The sequence below is a fragment of the Python bivittatus genome, unplaced genomic scaffold (genome assembly GCF_059951505.1).
Source record: "Python bivittatus isolate LINGU-HERP-01145 unplaced genomic scaffold, Pbiv_v1 ctg000090_np1212, whole genome shotgun sequence".
NCBI classification, from domain to species: Eukaryota; Metazoa; Chordata; class Lepidosauria; order Squamata; family Pythonidae; genus Python; species Python bivittatus.
This window is the reverse complement of record NW_028277046.1, coordinates 4418472-4434536: the sequence shown is the minus strand read 5'-3', so window position 1 is coordinate 4434536 and position 16065 is coordinate 4418472. Positions and strand designations below refer to the sequence as shown.

The following is a 16065-nucleotide window of genomic DNA, read 5'->3' as shown; positions in this document are numbered from 1 at the left end:
GCACTGGTGGAAGGCACACGTCACCAAAGTGTTGGTTCAAATAGACCAGTGTTTCTCAACCTTGGCAACTTTAAGATGTGTGGACTTCAACCCCCAGAATTCCCCAGCCAGCTTCTCACAACTCAGGAGAGAAAGCTAGAGTCAAGCCCTATTCTGCAGACTTTGCACCAACTACAGTGAGTCTCTCTGAAGAGCTCTCTGTTAAAGAATATACCCATCAAAGCAAACTTAAAATTGTCCCCGATATGACTCTATTTGCTCTTCTCACCACAGCAGGGTTTTTCAGATGGTTCAGGAGATAGCAATGTGTATTTAAAGGGGAAAAAAGCCATTTGGTCTGAATAAACCTGTGAATACACAGCTCCAGAATCAGTTTTGCAACCCTATGGCTGGAGATTTCATATAGGCAATCCCCACCTCAACACTCTTCGCTTCTAAATTCCCCACGGAAGCAACTTTCCACTGTGTAACATCTGCAATCAGCTCTGAGTGCCCCGCAAGCAGACGAGGCTTGCTGCCAGCATACCAGCCTCTTAATGCAGTCAGAACATGTGATTTCAGCTGGACTGTAGGACTTCACTGGAATAAAGAAAACCTGATAAAAAGAAGAAGACTGTCGTGTGCACAGAGAGATTACAGCAGTTATGCATCTCAATGTCCTCTGCAAGTTTCAACTGATGGATTAATCCAAGGCCAGATGTCTTACGGATGAGTTCTTTACACTTCTTTCCTTCCAACAGGACAAAGGAAAATCATGACAACCCCCAATCGGTTAAATCCAAGGATGTTCATCAGAAGAGGCAACTTTCTTCCCTGGTCAAAATCAATGCTTGCTACCATTTTAAGTCCTCAGCAATGTATAGGAGCGCCATACCATCTGACTAGCAGTCCTTGCCTGCTCATTGGGTAACAGCAGAAAATAGCTATTTCATGCAATTCTTGGGATTTTGTTGGGCATGATGGTTTTCCATCAATCCTCTGCAAATCACAAGCAAGATTTTTATCACAGGGTTTTTAAACTTCCCTGAATTAGATATTTCGACTTCAAACAGCTCAGTACAAAGAATCCTGATTCTTTGCTGAGTCTTAGTGGATGGTCGGTATATTGGTAACGCCAAACTCTTGAGGAGACTGGAAAGACTGCCATTCATCCAAGCCTGCCCTCAGGAATCTGCAGAAGCAGCAACATTTTGAAAGAAAAATGTGCAGGATTAAATCAAGCTTACCTCTGCTCTTCCATTTGCTAATTATCTGACAAGCCTTCACTACAATTCTCTTCTGCCCTGCATTCTTGGCCTGACTTATTTATGGATCTGATGTGGCAATCCAAGAAGCTGATAGCATTCACATACAAACCACTTTAAAAGTTCAGAAGTTCTTAGTGTAACATTTTTTAAAGCGCCTATTTCTATGCCATTCTGACCAATTCCTCTCAGTGAGAACATCACAAAAGTAACGCTTTGCCACTTTTTCATAAAATGATGCCTGTGAAGATGGCTCAAACTTCCGTGCAAACTCTATTTTCCTTTCCACCATTTGCATTTGTGACCTCTTTTTTTTCCTTTCTGTACATTCCTGGCATATTTCCCACTTAACAACATACTCAGAGACTCCCGTCTGCAAGGCTTAAGGATATCTCTAAGGCTATTTTCCCACAGTTATTAATGATCCAAACGAGTTAAGTCTGACCACCTGCCATTTCAGTTTCCTTTTGTCTGTCTGGAGACATTCAGCAAAAAGATACAGATCAAAACATTCCCAGAAAAGCAAGTCCAAGAGAAAGATGCAAAGGAAGTCTTTCTCAGCTAAAAAAGTGTGGCTTAATCCTCATGGTTTGTTCTTTTTCTTTTTAAACTTTGTTCCTTGAAGTCTACTGTCAAGAGACTATGCTGACATCAACAGACCCAACTTCAGAATCTTCAGCAAAGAAGGAGGTATATAAAGATATAAGGCCAGCAGACACAGGCAGATCATTTAGGGGTAGGAGAGAACAAGAAGAGCCCACTGTATTTAAAAAAAAGTTCTGTGAAGAAAGCCACAGGCCTAGGGGAGAGAAAATGCAGGCTGGACACAACGGCGCTCTTCAAATGCTCCAAAAACTATCACACTGAAGTTGGCGAAGATTTTTTCTCTGCTGCACCAGACACAGGACTAAATCATAAGAAACATGATGGGAAACGTCTTGATATTACAAGCAGTTTGACAGTAGAACCAACTCCTAACAAGGATGGTGAACTGTCCCTCACTGGTGGTCTTTAAATGAATGCAACAGAGGAGCCTGCAGCCCTCTCGGTAAACTACAATTTCCTGCAGTGTACTAAATGGCCAAAGACGTTGAGAGTTGTAATTTGGAAACATCTGGAGAGTCACAGATTGTTCACCTTTGAAGCACATGAAGGGTAGTTATTGGCTGGGAACACGCTTCCTCTAGCTTTCCTGAGATTTCCTGAACCAAAGGGTGGCTGCTGTAATGAAGGTGGGGAACCTTTAAGCTCTCCAGATGTTTCTGAACTGTTACATCCCAACAGTTCCTGCCAGCGTTGTCAATGATGACGGATGTTAACAGCAGCAGTTGAGTGAGTCACTGCTGTGAGTTGGGTGGCCGTATAATTCATTCATTCATTCATTCATTCATTCATTCATTCATTCATGGAAGGAAGGAAGGAAGGAAGGAAGGAAGGAAGGAAGGAAGGAAGGAAAGAAAGAAAGAAAGAAAGAAAGAAAGAAAGAAAGAAAGAAAGAAAGAAAGAAAGAAAGAAAGATCATCTACAGTGACACAGGTTTCCTACTTCTGACCTACAAGAAGGCTTTCAACTTGGCAGATGGCAGAAAGGAACATTAGGACATCCTGAACATTAATGGCTTACAAGTCACGAAACAGCATCAAAAATGCCCAGGCCAGCAAATCTTGTTCCCCCCAGAATACCTCTTCCCCAGAATAAACTTGCACAAATCATCCTGCTACTTCCAAAGAGGAACTTGTGGGGAGATGGGCAGGGACAAGTCAAATAAATAAATAAATAAATAAACTTGCACAAGATGGCCATGTAGCATTACAAATGACAAGGAAGTCCCTGAAGCACGTGTTGTTGCTTTGGACTCATTTCCAGATGATCATACATCAGTAAAAATGCTGCTAGGTAAGATACAACCCTTCCAGAGCACCAAGAACAGGGGAAAAAAAATACAAGATTGCTGCAAAAAAAAGAAACTGTTGTTTGAATAATTGTCAATGGCATTACCTACATACAGTACTAAGCAATTTACTGAGAGTCCCAGAAAGGAAAGAAAGCCACTTTTTTTTTTATTATTATTATTATTATTATTATTATTATTATTATTATTATCAGAAAATTAAGCTTGACTTACTGGTGGAGTTTCCTTGCATTTGGATTATGCATTTGGACTCTTTGCTGGTCTCTCGGGAATTAAAAGGTCTGACCCGGACAGCCACTTTTACAGAAGCTCCTGACATTTTGATGGGCTCTTGTGTGCACTCCAGAAATTAGGTTTCAAGGACTTCCACCGTTTCTTCTAGAGTTACCTTTTAAAAGAAAAGAAATGTGATTTTCAAATACTTTTCAGATAAACTGCCATTTATTATAGCCAAGCTCGTCTGATCCACGCAAAACAAAAATTAACATTTCCTTGGCATGTAAGACAGCGAGAGTATTCACATCGCTCTTCTATCAAGCTGAGAGAAACATTTTCAGAAAAAAAAATGGAGTCTTGATCACTGACATCACTCATGACTCAGTCAGCTTTAAAAAGAGCTGTTTTCTGTACTGCTTGTTCATTTTATCGGTATATGTGGCAAGTATAAAAGAACCCAACGCACCTCCAGGGATATCTTTTCAAAAAAAGGCAAGAAGACTATGTAATCCCATTAGATTTCATATCAATCTTTCTGCTTGGACGTTTCTATATTCGGCAGAGGACAATAACGCTGCAGAAAATCAAACTAAACCAATACATTCTTTGCACAGAACCAAAGTAAAAATGCATTTTAGCTGGAAGGGAAAGCAAAGTATATGTGGGGAAATGAAAATGTCTTCCCTAAGGTGTTTCAAAACAGCTGATGTGGTATCAGATAAAAATCAGAATACAGGCCTAAAATAGCATGCAGTACCCTGTACCAGTTTTATTTGTTCACTGCATTAACTGACATGGTCAGTATCTTTTTAAGTTCTCTCATTACTCCTTGCATGAAAAATAAACGCTGAGTTGTTTCTGTTCAAGGCAAACATATCCCAATATACTCAAACAACACACCACTGAAACACTTATAGGCGCTTGGACACGCCAGAAAAAGTAAGAGGCAGACTCACAGCCCTTAAATATCAAATATTCAGAATTTTTCCACATTACAAAGAAAACCTGCTGCAGACCTGCATTTCAGTATGTGTGCTCTTGATGTCCTGAAGCAGGATGCCATTAGAGAATCAATTAGGATCCTCAGAGAATCGGTCAGAACAGCAGATTCTGTTTCTATATGGTCTGACGCCTTCGATCCTTTTGAGATATACATTTGACTTCTGAGAGCCTCCACAGCCAATCAAGATTTTGACCTGCAAGGATTCCAGACTTCTGCAGGCGCGGAAGACCAATTAAAGCAGAACATTTTGGGAGACCAACTAATTCAAAGGAATTCCTCAACACTTAGCCGCAGAGGGGCAAAAAGGGAGCATCTTGGGAGGGCCTGCCGACACCCTTCTGAAGCCTCCAGAGGAGATGGGGGTGAAAAAGGGGCTTTCCATTTGGGGTGGGAGCAAAATGGATGCCTTAAGCTTTGCAGCCTCTTAAGGCCTCCATCTCTTAAAACTCCTGAAGCTCCTCCCCAAATGTATCTGGCTCCACCCACTTTTGGCACGCGGCTTTCTATGGGCAACGCAAAGCCTGGTGCAGTTCTCAGGTAACAGAACCCACCCAAGGACCCATGTATCATTTTTGCAGCTGCCAAAGCACCCCAAATCCAGCGGTTCTCAATAACAACCTAGATGGGACACCAAGTTAGTCACTGAAGCTTTAATTAAACATGTAAGTCTTAGCACAAGTGATCATTACAATACCAAAATGCCTATAAAAGATGGGGGGAGGGCATTAACAGCCAAACCAAGGTCCTTTGTCAAATCAATTGATTTAAAATATGAAAGATTGAGAACCATTACGCTGGAAGGTACCAGGTTAGGGAAAGCAGTTTTGGCAATACTGGACCATTTCACAGCAGATGCACAATTGCGATAAATATACTTTGCCATCTTTAGCCATCAACTGATGAGATTGCTCTCTCAACTTGAAATTCCTGGTACTACAGTAGAATAAGGCTACCTTGCACCTTCTACACAGCAAAACCAAATATCAACATATTAACTATTCACTGAAGGTGTAATGGTAAAAAGCAGGTGGAGGAGACGAAACCAACTTTTCTTTATTGGTTTGTTCTCTGCACTTTGGTCCAAACTAAAGGATCTAGGTTGTGAAAGAAAACACAGTCCTTTGTGGAGTCTTCATGCCCATGAAGACGTAAGTGGCTCTTCAGTTTAGCTGGAATTTTCTGCTTCACCCTGTTGGGGTGAATACAGCTCCATTTAACTGAGCGGTCTAAATATCTCCAAGTTGAAAAGACAGTCTCTTCCTTTCACCTCCCAAAAGTTTCATGTAAATTAAGTGGCAAGAAATCTATCCACCCCCTGGGTTGGTGGTGCACACAAAAAGCAGCACAGTAAAGAGGGGGTGAAGTAAATTGGGGGTGGGGGAGCCTATGACAGCTTTCTCAAACATGACACACCAGCATCAGGTCACATTCGGCAAGAATTCTAAGAACAGAATTCCTATATACCCCTAGTATACAGGAGTATACAGTGGCCCCTATATACATAAAGATTTCCAAGTTGGAAAACACTAGTTTAGGACCATTCCCAGGGAAAGAAACTGGGGAGGGGAGAGAATTAAAAACAAGAAACTGAATCACAGAAATACACCCCAAAAGAGGAGGCAATGATTTTGCCTCTAAGCCTTAAACAAACCAAACAGACTGATACTCTTTGTTTAATCAAGACATTTCTCTCCCACTATATTAAAACAGGCACCCTTTTTTCCACCTCCCCTCATCTTTAAATAATCAGAAAACAGTCTGAATATCCCCAAAGGCATGGATGATGGTGGAATTAACTGAGCCACGGATTACAACTGTCCTGTCAAAAGCAATCCAAATTATTGGATTTGCATAAGATGCTTAACTGGGACATTCAGAGATCCAGAGTATCATGGAACCCCTAATACCTAAACATTTCTGGGTCAGAATCCGTCCCCAAATAACCCAAAGTTCTCTGGATTAATTGTGGGTTACTCTGAGCCAGGTTGTCATGCGGATGGAGAAGAGAAAGTGAACTCTCCCATTTGACCTCAGAGTTATAGACAGGGATCCTACAGGAGCTCCACAAAAGTGGGGCCTATCCAGGAAATCTGCTTTTTACAATTTGCCCCATCTCAGCGAATATGCAGGGGAGTAACAAAGCGGCAGAAAGAAAAGATTGGGGGGGGACGTACAGCAACCAACACCGTACAGCACCAGGACAATGACAACAACAAAAGCAGGCAGAGATCCCTTTGTGAAGTTGGCTCACTGGGAGAGAAGACTTCAGGAGGGAACAGTTTGAGGGCTTCTGATCAGCGGAAGTACCCTTGAATTGTACCGAGGTAGACTGCTAAATATTTCGGCGTAAACGCAAGGAGCAATACCAAGTACATGAATGTTATTAAGTTTGGCATCAATCACAAACCATGTTTTTGTAATGCTTATACTGCTATGGAAACAGAGTGTTACAGAGCCAGCTAATTCTATTCCTACTGAAATTAATGGAACTGACCCCTAAGTGTATCTGACAACAGCTTAAAATACCTTTCATTCCTATTTCCATGACTGTAGTCATAAAAGAAGCACAATAAATGAAAAATTCACGGTATGAGGGAGGAAACCTGGCAAGACTGAGACAAAAAAAAAGGAAGAAGACAAAGGGAACAGACGAAAGCTCAAATGACTTAAGATTCAAATGGAGAAATCTATTTCTAGAATAATAACAAACATAAACATTAGGGAGAGAGCTAATCTAGTCCCTAAACCCCACCCTGTAAAATTCACGGCAAACAAAAAACACACAGGAGAGTGAACATGCAAGCAAGGGGTGACAAATGTCTCCATGAATTCCAGGAGAGCATTTTCACTAAGCTACTCATCAGTCATTCTTACCACCCAGCTACCCTGTCTCTGACGAAGACCGTCAGATCATAATCCCAATATGGCTGCCTCGGTAATTGTGCTGTGCTGGATACAGTATAGAGGAAGGGAGGAAACGTAACGAAAAGAAGAGCATCTCTCTTTAGGGGTGAAGTAGCCTTAAACAAAAAGCAAGGGCAGGGGGACAAAAGACACAGAGTTTGCTGCAGTCCCCCGACAAATCACCGCCGTGAGGAGCCAGGTTCAAGTTATATCGGTAAACTTGGAGCAGAGGGAAATTCAGCCTCAAACCCCACCCTGCTTCTGAGATGAGATGGAGTTTAGGCCGCAGTACTATTGCTGTAGGAGAAAAGATGCAAGCTGTGAATAATCGGTGCCTGAGAGATTACGACAAGGGTGAGGGCAGGGCCCAATCCAGAACAGATTCTTTTAAGGCTTCTCTCACCAGGGAAACAGAAGCACAGGCTGCTGGAGGCAGAGGGCTCGATTCAGAGAAGGAGTTAATTCCCTCATCTTAAAGTCTCAGTTTCACTGACAGATTTGAATTTGAGAGTGTCACTGTCAGAGCATATCACTTAAACTTCCCAACTTGGAACTCTCTAGACAAATAACTAAAACTCGGGAGAGGCGGGAAGCACTGGCTAGGGGAAGAGGGTTCACATTTCACTGGCTTGGGAAACATCCTATGCCAACCTTTTAAAAAACCAGGCTGTCACAAGACCTCACGCTAGCTGTTGTGAACTAGATGTTCGCTACAGAAAAGGTCTCTGGGGGGACATGAAGCTGATAAAAGGAATGTGGGTAAGGGGAGGGAAAAAAAAAACGTGAGGAATCTGCAACTGGAACTGACCGGTTGGGGGATAAAACACCAGACCTTGAACAGAAAAAGAATTCACAGAACAGGCTTCCTCCTGCACTCATCAAAGTGGAAAAAGCTTGTGCAAGGAAATTCCTGGTAGCATATGAATGTGTGTGTGCAGCAGACACACATATTAACACACAAACACTTGCAAACTTGCACCCAATCTTGTCTGTTAAATACAGATGCACCAACTTTATTGTACCTGTCTACAGTTAAATACATAGAATAGAGTGCTGTGGTAATACACCCACCAATTGATCCTCAATTTAGCAGGGGCACATCCCTAAGAGTTTCGCACACTAACCTCTAAATGCTTCAGCCAACTGGAGGCTTTTGGAACCAAAATGTTAGGAACAAAGCCAGCACACTAAGGAGAGCTCCTAAGAAAACCCTACTTAGGAGTAGAACTATTTTTGAGAGATATATATTTCTTTAGTTCCGATGCCCACACGTAGAACTAGTAGAATAAGAGGCAGCTTTTAAAAATCAATTTGACTATTGTTAACTTATTACGATAACAACACTTTTATTTCACAGTAGTTGTATCTACCCCTGAAATAACACACCATGTTTGTACTGAATTGTGTCCGCGGAAGATGAAAGAAAGATGTGGCAAAACTACTCAATTTTTTTTTTTACTGCTGGTCTGTTCTGAGAAACTCTGAGATCTGACAGGGGAGAGGGCGGGAGAGGAGTACAAGGTTGGGGTCTGGACTACAACTCCCATAATCCCACGGGAGCATATCCCACACACCCAGAAGAGGCCAGTATGGAAAGCCTTGAAATCCCTCCATCCTCTCCTCCAGCGAGATGGTGCCAGTTTTAAAGCCAAACCAAATCCGCTTTTACTTTGGAAGAGATGCCTCTTGATGCGGGAGGGGAGGGAAGACTTTTGAAGACGTGGAAGAAAAACAGACAAAAGAGAGGTGAGAAAAGAGGGATGAAAAAGGAGACACCACAATCGCCTCCATGGTTAATTCCTTCCTTCGTGCCAGCTCGACATCATTTGTGCGTGGAGGGGTGGCGGGGGCTGGGAACGGGAAGATCGGGCTCCCCTCGCGTCCCTATTCCTTGGGACTCCAACCCCATAATCCCCGATAAACTCCAGAGGATGGGCGCTGCAGCCCTAATGCATCTGGAGGGCGCCAGGTTGGGGAAGGCAGGTGAGCAGGTGGCAGGGAGGGGAGAGGGGAGGATAAGCCCCGCCCCGTCACCGGCTGCTTCTCCTCTCGTCACGTGACGCGCTCGGGCGTACCCCCCCTTTTTTTTAAGCTCGTTTTTACCTCAGTGCAGTGAAGGGCGGAGCGGCACCGGTGCCGCAGCTTAATTAACGGCTTCCCGGAGGGCCACGAGCGGCGAGGCAGCTAGCGGGGAAGAGGCCGCCCAGCCCCATCACGGAGCTCCCCTCCCGGGACGGCGAGAAGGAGCGAAGGCCCCGCGCAGCCGACGAAGCGCCTGACAGCAACGCCGCCGCTCTACTGACAAGAGAAAGAGACGGAGCCGCTTTACCCCACCCACCGGCGCCAGGCCCCGCCCCTTTCTCGCGGCAGCCCTCCAATCAGACACGGAAGGAGGCTTCCCGCCTCCCGAGCGCAGCAACCGGCAGCCTCGCGGATAGGTGGCGCGCTTTGTCCATCGAAACCCTGCGGTGACGAAGAGCCTCAGGAGGGGAAGACCGCCTCCGCTGCCAATCTCGGAACGCCTCTAAACCAATCCCATTAAGGGAAAGCGCAGCGTGGGCGGGACGGGGGCCTCGAAGCCAGCCAATTAGCGTCCGAGGGAAGAATGCGCTCTCCGCTTCATTCTCGGAATTCTCTTTGGGATTCTTTAGCCGGCGGCGGAGGAATGCCTCGGCGGCCCCTCGCGCGGAAGGACAAATTCGATTGTCGCACGTAGACCCGGCGGGGTATAAAAGGGGGTCGACGCGGCGCTTTTTCTCAGATCGGCGCTTTTGTTGGGAGGCGTCGGGGTGGCCGAGGGAGAGAGCAAGTCGGGGCTTAATTCGGGCCAATAAACGTGGCCAATAAACGTGGCGGTGACGAAGAGCAGAAACGCAACACATTCGGCGCAATGGAATAAACGCTAATTAAAGCTGACAACCGCTTTTCAGTGCGCCGTCCTCCGAAACAAGCGATGAACGTCTGAATGCAGGACGTGTATTGGTCGCAACCATCATGATCACGAACTATGCCTTATTATGGGCTGGGATCGTTCAGCTGAGAGATTGTAAATTCACAATTTAGAGGAAGACGATCTGTAGGATAATCACTTTAATTTTTGGGGCTAGGAAATAACTCATCCAAATTTGAATTGCTTACCGAAAACTAAACCTTCAGGCTATTTGCAAGGTCCCTTACTCGTAACCCTTTTTTATAAATATAATGGGATGCTGGTACACCTTCCGAGACTTTGCACTGTAACCCCAAGCTAGAGCTGACTATCTTTAAATATTTTATTGGTTTCTATTTTATTCTCACTATTGATTTGTGGCAACCGCTTGTCCTAGAACGGTTTAATTTCTATACCTCTTCTGTCCGCTTCTTTTTTTAAGAGCAGATGATATTCTTAAAATGCCTACTTATATGCCATTAAGATTTCAAAAACTTCCCCCATATGCACAGTTGAACAAGCAAATGACTGGATTCAGACAAGCTAAGCTACAAACTTGGTTTCTGAATAGCAAAGGTGGCTTGCAGACAAAGCCAAAATTACATCATGCACGTGGCCCAACCGTTAACCCTGTCAGTATTTGCAAGCAGCCTGCAAGCAAACCTGGGTATTTTCTGCGAGCATTCTCACGTTATATAGATCCAGCTTCCCTACACCAAGAGCTGATCGGTTAGCAGGGAGCATCTGCTTTCCAAGTCATGAGCAACTAAGCCGATCTTGAGCAAGGACGCTATTTTTTGGCACGTAGTATCGATTCAGAGAAACGTATTTTCGTCTAAGAGACGAAAGGTTGAGCCTGACTCATTAGAACCGTGTGCTACTCACTTTAGCCCATGTTTATCTATAACAAGCCATGGCTCTTGGTTTACTGCACGTAGGTAGGTAACATTATTTGCGTCCAGTGGCTTTTCCCTTTGAATATGCAGACCAAACCCACGATAGGCTTCTCTCATCTAAAAATTAAGAATCCAAAACGAAGTATTTCCAGTGCTGATTAAACAGCCCATCTGTTGCGCAGCACGCCCAAAATACATAAAGGAACCACAGGGAAAAGATGCTTGTGAATGTGTATCACCATTTATTGTTGTTCAAGAATCAGGAACTGAACAGAGGAAACTGTCAGCAGAAAAGAAAGAAAAGAAAACGTTTTCTTTTCAGGCTTAATTTTTTTTTTTTTTTTTTTAAAACACTGTGGTTTCAAATCCTTTTCAAAAAGGACGTTCAAGTATCTTTAAGCAGGGGGCAGTCATACAAAAATGTTTCATCTTTTTTATATAGTTTCTTTTTTTAAAAAAAGCGAGTCTACATTTTTCTGCACCCTTTTTGCTTTGGTAAGGCCAAGCCATGGATATAAAACTGGTACACAACATAAAAATGGATCCGTCCTGCTTTGACTTGGAGGCGCCGAGAATAAAACGATCTGCTCTCCACCCCCCCCAACCCTCAGAGACGCACTTTTAAAAGACAGAGAATCATCACCATTTAGCTTACTAGGTCTCTGGCTTTAAAAGATTTTTTTAAATCTCTCTCTATATATCTTTTAAGTCAGTGAAACCCTCGTATTCCACTCTGATTCCTTTGTGGCAGCTGCTTCAATCTATAATACAAGGCCCTGAAGAAAAAACAATTTAAAAATAACAACGAAGGGCATGTAGTCTCTCCCCAAAACCTAAAGGGATATGCCAACCACTTAAAATTTCAACGTGCCGACAAAGGGGGAGGAAGAATGAAATTTGCTATCGTGAATTCTTCTTCTTGTGTGTGGCCTACCAAATAAAAAATGATTTCTAATAGAAAAATATGATCCCCCCCCCGATTAATACTTCTCGCAGGCACATTTGCTTTTTCAAGATTATGTTCTCTTGGGGTCAGAGAAGAATGTTTTTCATATACAGGGAACGTTTTTCTTCACATTACGGAACCCAAAAAAAAAAAAACGAGGTGGCAGGATCGTGCAGGCAGAGGTGATGAGAAAGAAATGAAAGGGTCTGGGGATAACCATAGCAGCAAAATGTTCAAAGTTTCAACCACTATCAAATTAACGGAGATCTGGCAATATATTTAAAAAAAAAAAAAAAACGTACACACACACACACACACGCGCTGCTGCCCCGATCCGCGTCTTTTGCTAAAACGAATTCAGCCGTGCGAACCCCGACTATGAAACGGAGGAGTTCGTTTCGGAACAAGCGCGACCTCCGAACTGATTCCCCCACAATGCTATTGACTGCCGATTTATCGCTTAAACGTATGTACAAGAGTTAAGCTGCTTTTTGTGGTGATGCCTTCCCCTTCGCTCCGTCCACGAGGTTCCGTGTCATTCGTGGCAGCAGGCACCGTGTGAGCTCCGGCTTGGCCTCAGCTTCCAGCGATGTGGCATTCCCCTCGCCTCGATCCGCCGTCCTGCTCTTCCCAGTTGACCTCGGCGTGTGCTGCCAGGGGTGACACCTCAATGGTCAGGGTGTTGCTTGTCCCTCATCCAGGTCTGGATTTGCTCTTTCAGCTCAGGCACTGAAAAGGAAGGGGCGAGATCGATGGGGTTTCTTGGGAACAAGCCGCGCAACCCAAATACCGAAGCCCTCTCCAAGGCTGGACGAAGAAGACACGGCTGGGTGAAGAAGAGGAATCCTTAACGCCACTCCCCTGCGCGCTGATGATGTTACCTAGCTTGTTAATGAAATGTCTCCGGGAGGAGAACCAAGCTCAGAGAACCCCAAGAACCCTGAAAGATTAGAGATTTCAAATTGCTGTATGAACTCCCTTGCTCTGGCTTTTGGACCCGCAAGGGAAAACCCAACTCTCTCCCAGGTACCTGGTTCCAGCATATTTTCCGTTAGTGTCTGGCGATTGAAGGGATCCGTGGAAGAGTTGAGAAGGTGCCGCAGAATGACAGATCGATCCATGATGGTTCCCGATGGCAACCGGACGGGGTCGGTCATTAGGGTGTCCATGAGTGGATCTGAAGGAACAGAATGAACTTGTCAATTAAGTTTTAAAGGTAGAAGCGCTGGCTGCTCCCTGTCATGGAATGGGAGACTCAACAAATACACCATGTCGCACCTACACAGAATTTAAATGACTGGTAAAAACCAAACCACCTTCTTTTACTCTTTGGAAATTAAACAGCTACATCCTGACAAGGATTTCACTTACCTCTGAACTCATCAGGAGCATCGCTGTAGTCAATTTCGGCTCGGGCATTCTTGGCAACGATTTCATCCACTTTCTCTGCAAGCAGCTTGAATTTTTCTATTGCTATGGTCGATTTGATGCCAGCTTTCCTCATCTTTGAAATCACCTCCTCGAACAGCTCCTTGCTGTAGGACCGCTGCGAAAGCAAGAAGGCACAACAAAGATTGTGAAAGCCAGCAAAAAATGAACACCAACGAGCAGTCAGAAGACCGATGAAAACGCCTTCATCTCACAACGCACGGACAGACACAACCATAGTTTCAACTGGGAAACTGTGGGCTTCCTAGACCAAGCTAAATCCAAAAACACCAGGGAATTCCTGGAAGCTTGGCATTCAGACAAATCAGCCGTCAACAGACACATAGAGATAAGCCACATTTACACCCCATTCAAAAGAGACAATAAAAAAAGCTAAGAAGGAAACAAAAAGACCAGAACAACTCCTCTCCAGGAGCCAACACCCAGGTAAGCAGGGATTAACCCCAGGCAAACAATCAAGCAGAAAACAATACCTTAATCAAAGAACTACCAAGGAGAAAACCACCCCCCCACCAACTCTGGCAGGGCAAGCTACGGTATATAAACAGGGAGAAAACCCCACACTTGCTCCTACTGATGATGTTACCTAGTTGGGTGATGAAACGTTTGCAAGCAAACAACCAAACTCAGCACCGACGACTCCACAGTTCAACCCTGAGCTACATATATTCTCTATTGCTACCAAAACAAAGCGGATTTCTAGGACTTCTGCAGGCCCCCAAAGGAGGGAAGAAGAAAGTTGGTGTCCATGGTTTTTTTCCTGCATTAGGCTCTTCTCAGCATAGAATCGATTCCAGCACGTCTGGGGAATGCTACTGTAATCAGTGTGACAAACATGGCTGTTATCTGCTGGACAGGGAGAAGTGTGTCATATATGTATCTCTGTGTGTGTGCGTGTGTGTGTGTTCCCTGCCAATTCCTATTTTGTGATTCTAGGTTGCTCACAATATCTAGAACACGATTTGAAACCCAGAGAAAGATTTAGAACCCTCAGAACCAGCAGCACGGAAAAAAAGAGTAATCTATCAGATACTTTTTCAGGAGCAGACCAGTGCTGGAATAGGTGCACCTCTTGAAACTCCTATCTGTATCTTAGGTTCCATCTTGGGGTCTAGCTTTCTACCACAAGTTTGAACTCTTGCCCATACTGTACACTGTCTGCCTTCAGTACACTGTTCTGCACAGGCGTCTTGCCACACCGAAGTAAACCATTTCATACAACTTATTGTTATTCGTTCTTGTTTAATTTGCTGTACGAAGAGGATGCGCTGGCGAAGGTCACTTGTTCACCCATCACCCAACCACTCCGGTTTCTGACAATCCAGGGTAGACCTAAAGGCCAGAAGCGTGTTATTTTCAACGGGAATTGCACGCTTGAGCTTTGCCAGCAGTTCAGCACGCCGTGCGGAGATCTCTCCAGCTGCCCGCTCAAAGCACCAGCTAAAGGAGGTTTATTGGTAATAGAAATACCAGCCGGGAGGCATTCAGGTAGAAAGAATGCCTCCCCTCCAGAAAACACCGCCAGTCTGAGCAACTCCAGCTTTCCTATAACGAGTTATCTCCTGCAGAATGCCCTTCTGTAGACGAGCAATGACAAGAGTGGACACCGCTGGCGGGCAATCAAAACCCTCTTCTCTCTTCTCATTATGTCAGTTTTCCAAACTCCTGCAGCGAGCGTCAGAGGAGAAGGAAGCCAACACCTGCTGGGAGCTTGCCAGTTTAATGCAGCACTGCTGTAGAAAGCCCACACCGGTTGTAAGGCACCCAGCTCCCCAGAGCGAATCCACCAGAGCCACCAGGAGGAAGGCAAACTCACATCCCTGGCCAGCTTTGAGGACGCTGCGGCCAAAACCTCACTCAACCCAGCCACGCTCACGGCTTAGGGAACCGAGGGGATTCGACCTTCAGCTCCTTTACTCTCATAGTCCCGGCAGGCAGAAGGAAGAAATCCATCTGAACTGGCAGGGATCAGGGTGAAGTGACTTGCACTGGGATTGCTCTCTGCTCCATCACATCTGCTGGCTTCAGGAAGCGATCCAGATTTATCTGCAGTACAGTGAATCGACTCCTGAATCGAAGCCACGCAGCAGGAGGAAGTGAAAAATGAGCATGTTTTTTGAGATTCCTCATTACCGTCGGATTTCTTCCCCGCCTTTCAAACTGCCCTTCTTCAAAAGATATGCAATTATCACAAGCTAAGTATGGCAAAGGGCCATTTCCCCCCCCAAGGAATTTCTTCCTTGCCCTGGTCAAGTAAAAAAAAAAAAAAAAACAGAGACTTGGGGGGGTTGGTATTCATTCACAAATGGCCCCCAAAGGGTCACGAAGGACCAGCTGGAGCAATAGATTAGTTAGAAAGCATTTAGGACAGAAAGCAGACATTCGGAACATGCATAGTCCAAAACTATTGTAATGTTACAGACAGAGTAACGTGGTGGTGGGGAGGAATTGGGAGAAAAAGTTAAGAACTTGCTTTTCCTAAAACCTCAAAGAAGAAAACTGCTTCAGGCCGGCAAATGGGAACAGGTATCATTTTTCCACGTGGGCCAACTTAGCTATCTCCAAA

General features: G+C 44.6%; 2 protein-coding genes across 22 annotated transcripts in view; both read right to left on the bottom strand.

The window, feature by feature from the left end:
• Nucleotides 1–9586, bottom strand: part of KIF1B (kinesin family member 1B) — an 83705-nt gene extending 74119 nt beyond the window's left edge. For all 19 annotated transcript variants that reach the window (XM_025163141.2, XM_025163149.2, XM_025163157.2 and 16 more), the window contains exons 1-2: nucleotides 9383–9586; nucleotides 3370–3544 (exon numbers count right to left, since the gene is read on the bottom strand). In XM_025163141.2, the coding sequence (XP_025018909.1) occupies nucleotides 3370–3475 (106 nt within the window). In that variant the 5' untranslated portion in view covers nucleotides 3476–3544; nucleotides 9383–9586. The remainder of the gene's footprint in view (nucleotides 1–3369; nucleotides 3545–9382) is intronic.
• A 1842-nt stretch (nucleotides 9587–11428) lies between these two features.
• UBE4B (ubiquitination factor E4B) overlaps nucleotides 11429–16065 on the bottom strand; it is a 34800-nt gene continuing 30163 nt past the window's right edge. For all 3 annotated transcript variants that reach the window (XM_088136804.1, XM_025163234.2, XM_007420096.4), the window contains 3 exons: nucleotides 13422–13596; nucleotides 13081–13227; nucleotides 11429–12779 (listed from right to left, as the gene is read on the bottom strand). In XM_088136804.1, coding sequence (XP_087992930.1) covers nucleotides 12718–12779; nucleotides 13081–13227; nucleotides 13422–13596 — 384 coding nt within the window. In that variant the 3' untranslated portion in view covers nucleotides 11429–12717. The remainder of the gene's footprint in view (nucleotides 12780–13080; nucleotides 13228–13421; nucleotides 13597–16065) is intronic.